Below are 8,671 nucleotides of genomic sequence, written 5' to 3'. Positions count from 1 at the left end.
CATCTGTATGTGGTTTTTAACAGTTAACAGAACATTTTTCCATTTTAAATGTTATGAGGAAATTTGCTCAAACCCAGGCTCTGATTTTATTGGGGAAGACAAGGCTCACAAGATAACATTCTCTATTGGCCTTAGGCAGGTATGTCTGTAAAATTCCCACCCCAATCTTGCTCTAAATGAAGTAGTGGAATTCTGAATTTTCCATGTGCTGAGTTATTAATGTTTGAAGGGAGAGAGTTGTGATAAGAAAATGGTTAAAAAATACTATTTTTAATGCTCTTTATTAAGAACCTGTTACCTTGAGCAGCAGTTTTGCAGTGTTTAAAATTAGAATATAGAAATAGCTTGCACATCTAAAAATTGCACTTGTGCACACTTGCTGGTGCAGTGATTGCAATTATTACAAGTCAAATCATTTCCTTTTAAAACACTTAAAGGTAAATTTTATCTAGTGTCTGCCTAATGTCTATTGGAAGCACCAGCAAGGTACTTGTCAGTAGTAGTTAATGAGACCTCCATCTCAAAATAGACTGGGCCTCCTGTCTGAGCAATTGGGTAGATATCAAATGGTTTAAATCCACACTCCAGATGAGAAATGAATGAGACATTCAGATTAAAAATAGCATAATCAAGGACTCCACCCTGGACATACTCTTTTCACCATATGTTGGAGGAAAGATACAAAACTGTACCAACTGACTCGAGCAGCTTCTTCCCTGCTGCTATTAGACTTCTGAATAGATCTATATATTGATTTTTCCTGTGCACCATAACTGTGACTAACACTATATTATGCACTCTCCTTCCCTATGTACTCTAGCAATGGTATGCTTTGTCTGTATAGTGTACAAGAAACAATACTTTATACAAATGACAATAAATCAAATGATATTTGGAAATACTTAGTAAGTCAGGTAACATCTTTGGAACAAGAAACTGAGTTATTATAGGTGGTTTGACCAATTGTCAGAACATTTTTTTCCCAGTTCTGATGAAAGGTCATTGATCTGAAACGTTTGACTGTTCATCTCCGTAGATGCTGCCTGAACTGCACAATTCCTTCTGAATCTTGTTTCATAGGCCCAAGTTACCCAGCTGAAGTAATTGGCAAAAACAACTTGTTTCTTACATTAGTCTTGTAAGCCTTCTCTGAATTGCTAACATTTACATATTTCATCAAATAAGATGACCAATACTGTATACAATATTCCAGATGTGATCTCAGCAGTGCCCTGTGCAACTGAAGCCTAACCTCCCTAATTTGCAATCAATTCCCTTTGCAATAAACAATGATATTCTATTAGCTTTCCTCATTTCTTGCTGTACCTGAAAACTAGTCTTTTGTGACTTAGGTACTAGGATACCCAGATAACTTCAGCATCTCAGAGCACTGCAATATCTCACCATTCATGTTTTTAACCTTCCTGACAAAAGACAATTCTGTACTTATCCAATTCATCTCTTTGCAACCTTATCATAATTTACTATCCAACCTATTTGTGTCATCAACAAACTTAGCAACCATACTTTCAATCCCTTCACTTTAGTCATTTATAGAAATTGTAAAAAGTTGAGGCCGCAGCACTGATCTGTGTGGCACAACTTGTCATATCCTGCCAACCAGAAGACCCCTTTATGCTAACTCTGCCTCCTGTTAGCTAGCTAATCTATACATGCCAGTGTTACCCCTAAACCAGATGCTTTTATTTTCTGCAATAATCTTTGATGTAGCACCTTATCACATGCTTTCTGGAAAGTAAAGTACATCCACCAGTTCCTCTTTATCCACAGTACACGTGACTCATTCTAAGAACTCCAAAAAGTTGGTTAACCATGATTTCCATTTCACAAAACCATGCTGATTCTACCTGACTCAATTTTTTTTTTCCAAGGGCCCTGCTATAAGATCTTGAATAATGGCTTCTAACATTTCCCCAATGACATGTTAGGCTAACTGGCCTATGGTTTCTTCTCTCTCTCAGGAAGCTAAGGAAATTTGGAAAGGCTGCTACAAGTCCCACCAACTTTTACAGATGCACCACAAAGCATTCTTTCCAGTTGTATCACAGCGTTGAGGAAGAACTTCTTCACTCAAAGGGTGGTGAATCTCTGCCCATTGAAGTGGTGGAGGCTACCTCGCTAAATATATTTAAGACGCGGGTAGATAGGTTTTTGGTAGGCAAGGGGATTAAGGGTTATGGGGAGAAAGCGGGAAAGTGGAACTGAGCCACTTTGGATCAGCCATGATCTTATTGAATGGCAGGGCAGGCTCGAAGGGCTAGATGGCCTACTCCTGCTCCTATTTCTTATGTTCTCTACACCCTAGCTATGACTGCAACACATTCTGTATTCTCTTTCTCTATGAATGATATATGTTTTATCTGCATAGTGTGTAAGAAACAATACCTTTCACTGAATACTAATACATCTGACAAATCAAATCCAATCAAAAAAAATCAATCAATTTTCCCAAAAATGCACTGAATGCTAAATCAGGTGACAAAAGCTGAATGAAAATTGCCAGCTTCCTATTTTTTCTCACCTGACTTAATGACACACTATGCAGTTTCAATTTTGGTAAGGATCACATAGCCAGCTGGAGGGGCTGAGCCTAAATATGCCAGCAAAACTGGGATTCTGAGATTGGAACACCATGACACCATTTTTAAAGGGCTCCCCAATCTCAAAGTTAAATTTAGAACCCCCCAAGGACATCAGGACCCCACTGTGGGTAAAGGAAACATTCCCCAACCACCATACGCAGAAGGGACCCTACCACGCTATCACTAGATTGTGAACTGAGTATTGTTATTTGGTTGATTGAAAATTAATTCTGAAAAGCAATACCATTGAGGGAGAGTGTTCATACACATGTGCCTTTTTGATATTAATCATATCCCGAGACCTTGGATGCAATCCAGCTGCCAGTGACCGTGTCTTAAGGACTATCTTGATTGAATGGGGAAGTGAGAGATCCTACAAACTAGAGGCTGAAATAGAAAGATTCAGTTTGTACAAGGTGTACATCTGCACAGGGACTGATAGGAGTGGTGTATCAAACAATTTGAAGTGAAATTTACCATTTTATTTCAAGTAGCAATTGCCATTAATGTGAAATCTTGTTGGCTCTGCAGTTTCTTCATTTTGCGGAGGTGGCAGCAGCAGTGGCGGGGGGAGGGGGGGTCATAATTTGCTTACCATGGGAGTTGTAACAAAATCTTGAAAAACTGTATGGAGTTGACTGTCCTCATTTCTCCCCCTTGCAATAATGAATCAGTTCAAAAGTTGTGAAAGATAGCAATTTAACAACTGGCATGTTTAATTGCAAGCTTTGTGCTGAAAATGCTAAAACCAGGATGGAAAGTTAGTGCAATAAAGGAAAAACACCAAGCAAAGATTTTCTTAACTTTTATTTATATAAAACAAACTATCATTGCCCATAAAACAAACTATCATTGCCCATAAAACAAAGCTAAATGCATACTCCAGCATAATAATGAGTTAGTACACCAGTAAGTGGTTTTGACAGCAAACTTGCAACGGTAATCTCTGTAACAATGAAAAGTGGAATTCAGTTAATCAGCATTCAATTAAGAAACTTGGTCCAGAAATCTAGGTCCAAATCAGGACAATTCACTCAGACAAATGAAGTAGATAAAAAGATTATTCTAAAACTAACATGTGGCTCTTCATTTTGCAGTCAATGCCAGGTACTATATCATTTATTTGATGTTGTACAGTTAATGTCTTGTGAGAATGAATATTCCTGCTCCATTCTAAATTAATTTGCCCAAACATACCATAGATACTGGAGCCTTCTGTCTTGAATTCAAGGTAATTTGTAGGCTAGCTATATTGCAGCAGAAATGAAACATAGGCTTTTTTTGGTCAGAGATTAAAATGAAAGATATGAAGATCAATTTATTGAAAAAGGCTTGACGTAGAGAGCAGAGAAGCATGATTGTCATTCAGTAATCGTTTTTTGGCCTATATTCAATTATTCCCCTTTGCACAACCTCTAGAGCAACATTAAAAAAGTAATTCCATACATTACAATGAAAGTTATCCCACTGAGAGGCACATTATAATTCAAATAGTAGTTTTATCTTTTGACTGCTCCATGCAGTAATTGTTTGACACTAACAGTTTTAATAAGTTTATATAAAATTCATAAATTAAAGCTAGTTGCATTCTTATGATTAATAATGTAATGCTTGTTGAGCACCGAAATAAAACTAAACTTCCACATTGGCCAATATGCTCACCACATGTTACATTATATGTGGCATGGAACAAGCACTTACAGATTAATCACATTCTGCTTTTATTTCCTTATTATAAACATACCTTTTTCTGGAAGTTTTAAAGATTGAAACTTCTACAATCTGCATATTTACTTCATGTGCAGTCCAGTAGCTAGAAAACTAATGTGGGCTCCGCATCGCAGCGAGATGTACTCTGTTAGAAGAGTTGTTATGACATTTGGAGCAAGGTACAATTTATCTTCAAGATTCTATTTTCTGTTTCCAAACTTCTTCAGTTCCTTTGCTTATTTGATCTCTCCTAAAGCTCTGATCAATGCTAGAGATACTCTCAGGAGTCCTGTTATCTCACCCAAGTAACTTTTTTTTAAGTGCAAGACAGAGCTGCAAGCGTCAGCTAGATATTGGATTAACGTGGTATTTCCCCACTTCTGCTTTCACTCAACAGGTTCATTGGGCAGCAATCAGGAGTGAGATTCCTTGTTGAGTTACCCCTCTAGATCAGGAATGCAGATTCTAACAGTGGCATCTCTACTGCAGACTGCTGTTTGAGGTGGATAACTAAGCACACCTGGAAACAAAGGATGCTGTTCACTGGTCCCAATATTCCCCCACGTAACATGTTCATCCAATAAACCAAAGAAACCCAACGCCTATGTTTCTACAAATTTACACTGGTTAATTTTGCTGGGAATTGATAAGATCACAAATTGTGCATTAAGCTGAATACGCTACTGCAGAAGTCAGTGGTTTGTGGTAATAGCTGGTTTATCTGAACTGTTACTAATTTAAAAACTAGGCGCAAAGAGCTTTAACAGTGTATATTAATCTGACAAAGAAACATATTTAACATCGTTTGAAGGAAGTGCTTTCATTCAATAGCTGCTAACTGCATTGGCTTAGCTGGTCCTATCACTATCATACAGTTGCAGATGTGAAACCTACTTCTGTTTTGCACTGTACAGCCCTGTAGATACCAACGCTGACTGCACTGTGATATTTAGTTTACAGAGGCTTCTCATAAAGGTGTACAGCACTGACATTAAATGCTGCTTGTGTAAGGTAGCCTTTAGATCCCAAATAATGCCGCACCTTTGACATCTGATGTTAACTCCAATGCCGATACAAGGTAAGTGTCTCTGAGTGCTTCTTTAGAGATCCTGTCAGGTTGTCTACAATAATTAAATAAATGATGATTAACTATCAGTATTAAGATCTAGCACTCATTGGGAAGTATTCTACTTACTTCAAAATTGGATGCAAGTACTATGACTGGATAAAAATGTCTTCAAACCTGCTTCTATTGTTTCTTTGTTTAAACATTAAGGATGGAAGACCCTACTGAATTTAAATTGAAAATATTGGCAGTTTACTCTGATCTATTTATTATTAGCTATGTCTTTGCTAGCAGTGCACTTCCTATCACAGTTATCACAAAGAATTTTGTAAGCTGCAGCTGCTGAGTAGCTTTGGGTTATATTTCATTAGATGTTAACAACTCGCTTACATTTATTGCAAAGCCATTGTAGTACAATTTGATTTTAGATTTCTTAACTATCAAACACAAAGTTACTAAATTATCAGTTTGGTTTTCATTCTTTGTTCACACACTAAGGAGAGAGATACTGGAGTCATCCTTTTAGTCGTAAAATGAGTAATGTGAAGATGATCTTGAGGGGACTGTTTTTTGAACAAAAAAAGCATGCATTTTTCAAAACTTTAAATGTCTCTGGCTCAGGTAATAAAATTGCAATCAATCCAGTTTTTTAGAATCAAAAGCAAACAGCAATGAGGAAAAAATCTCAATTATACCCTAAGGATTAGTGAGTAGTCTGCAATTTCTACCACAGTGACTTATTTCTTATTTACAAAAACAGCCAAATGCCCAACATAACGCATAATGCTTCTCGTTAGCTGTTTCACTTTTTAAATTGGGGTTGAGGGTGGGGAGGAGGGAAGGAAAGATTAGCGGAATAAATGTACAAAAGAAAATACTCTCATAATGGGAACTCTCTTATCCCACAACCTCATAAACCTTCAAAACTACAGTGGAACTCTTACCATCTGGCAGATTTTCTTGATTAGATAAAGCCTTGTGCAAGATATCTCACAGCAGTCAGTTATTACCTTTAGTGGCTTTTTTGTCCAGTGCCTTGGGATATTATACCCAGAAGACCAAATTCTGGGATTCTCGATTACCTGCCTATTTTCATGATTGACCAGGACTCATTCCCTTATGGCAGATAACAGAGGTTCCACTGTGACTCTACGCATCAAAGGAACAAAAATGTAAATTTACATGATCATTCAAAAATCTTCTAACCCAGGTAGTCTCTATATAGAGCACAGGTCAAACTGGGAGTGGTGGTGCGGGGGGTGGGGGGAAGGAAACAAAAAAAAAATAACACTTGCATCATATTTCCAGCAGTCTTCACTGATGTTAAAATGTAACATACACTCAATCATTTGGAATCCTAAAGGGAATTCAGCACTTAAGCACACATTAATCTCTTTTCTTTTCTACCATGCTTTTCTCTTCCACTTCTTCATCTTTGAGTTCCTTTAAATTTTCTTTTACTTCATTATCATCCTTGTGATGTCCGGCATTGCTTTCCTCCTTTTCCTCATCGCTGGCTTCTGCATCTCCCTGCTCAATGGCTTCGTTCTGAAGCAGTTCTCCTTCCTCAGGTTCATATTCCCCATCAGCTGTCCAGATTCCGTAACACATGATGCTAATAACACCCAAAGGCAGACCGAACAGAAAGCAACCCAGGAGAGGAGAGGTCTTAAAAACCGACTAGATGAAGCACAAAAAGAACACAAAACAGGTCAAGTTTTAACTCCCCTCGTCACACAAAGAAAAGGAAAAGGCAAAACAGTTTAAGCAATGGTACCAAATACCCTTTCTGAAATCAGAACTGCATGAAACTATAGTTAAACAATGTAATAGTTTTACAATGCCAAAAACTGTCCTGGATGAAGTTATTTGGACCCTTTGGTTACTCTGATTGATGTGTGTTATGATGTTTTGGGCATCTTCTCTTATCCTTCTTAACTCAGGCTTTGAATGATATTTTAGATCATTCTCATAGACAAGACTCCAAATTTCTATGTTTCTGAGAATAATCTAACTAGCATGGATATAGGAAATGTTTGGGTATCACACAGAATAACAAGAAGAAGCTTTCTGTTAAATTCTACTGTTTCCCAACTTCAAGTAGCAATGAAACATTACATCATTAGACTTCATTTTAGACCTAAACACTTTAAAAAAGATTGACATGAAAAAGCAATAGCATGCACATAATATGCCATTGAACCTCCATGTCAATGGTGGGGCAACCTGTGGCCCAGGAAACCATTTGCATCCCGTCTGGGTTTTGAGTGCAGCCCAGGAGGCATTTTATTGACTGTGCCCAGAGTTGCTAATTTCCATCCATGTAGTTTTTTTTCCTATCAGTATGCTTGAAGTGATACACACATAAAACAAGGGCAAGGGTAGTGAGATGTGTGCTGATTATACAGACGGACAGAGCTGTGCACTCCCTCTGCTTGCAAAGAGTGGATATTTCTTTTGTTTTTACCACTTTAAGTTGACGATAGTTTTACTGATATATGACTACGTATGTTCTGTAACTTATGAAATATTCAGCATGTATTGAACATATTTAATCATATTCACGAGGTCATGGTTAGTCAACAAGCCTGATTTCAATCTTGCAGCCCACTGAGATGAAGGAGGGCCACTCAAGTGGCTCACTCACTAGCCTAGGTTGCCGATCACTGCACCATGCCATAGCATAGAGTCATAGATGTTTACAGCATGGAAACAGGCCCTTCGGCCCAACTTGTCCATGCCATCCTTTTTTTTTTAAAAACCCCTAAACTAATCCCAGTTGCCTGTATTTGGCCCATATCCCTCTGAACCCATTGTACCCATGTAACTATCTAAATGCTTTCTAAAAGATAAAACTGTATCCGCCTCTACTACTACCTCTGGCAGCTTGTTCCAGACACTCACCCCCCACTCTCAGTGTGAAAAAATTGCCCCTCTGGACACTTTTGTGTCTCTCCCCTCTCACCTTAAACCTATGCCCTCTAGTTTTAGACTCCCCTGCCTTTTGGAAAAGATATTGACTACCTACGTTGTCCAAGCTCTCATTATTTTATAAACCTCTATAAGGTCACCCCTCAGCTCCCACACTCCAGAGAAAAGAAGTCCCAGTCTATTCAGTGTCTCCTTTTAACTCAATCCATCAAGTCCTGTTAGCATCCTAGTGAATTTTTTCTGTACTCTTCCTAATTTAATAATATCCTTTCTATAATAGGGTGACCACAAATGCACACAGTATTCCAAGTGTGGCCTTATCAATGTCTTGTACAACTTCAAAAAGGTGTCCCAACTCCTG

At 38.0% G+C, this 8,671-nt stretch overlaps 1 protein-coding gene across 1 annotated transcript in view; it reads right to left on the bottom strand.

Moving 5' to 3' along the window:
• Positions 1–3,395: 3,395 nt before the first annotated feature.
• tmx3b (thioredoxin related transmembrane protein 3b) overlaps positions 3,396–8,671 on the bottom strand; it is a 139,332-nt gene continuing 134,056 nt past the window's right edge. The window contains exon 16 of the mRNA XM_080193786.1: positions 3,396–7,059. Within this exon, the coding sequence (XP_080049912.1) occupies positions 6,766–7,059 (294 nt within the window). The 3' untranslated portion in view covers positions 3,396–6,765. The remainder of the gene's footprint in view (positions 7,060–8,671) is intronic.

Source organism: Carcharhinus amblyrhynchos, chromosome 8 (assembly GCF_965287045.1).
Source record: "Carcharhinus amblyrhynchos chromosome 8, sCarAmb.v2.hapA, whole genome shotgun sequence".
NCBI lineage: Eukaryota > Metazoa > Chordata > Chondrichthyes > Carcharhiniformes > Carcharhinidae > Carcharhinus > Carcharhinus amblyrhynchos.
Note: the sequence above shows the minus strand (reverse complement) of the source record. Positions and strands in the feature narration are given on the sequence as shown.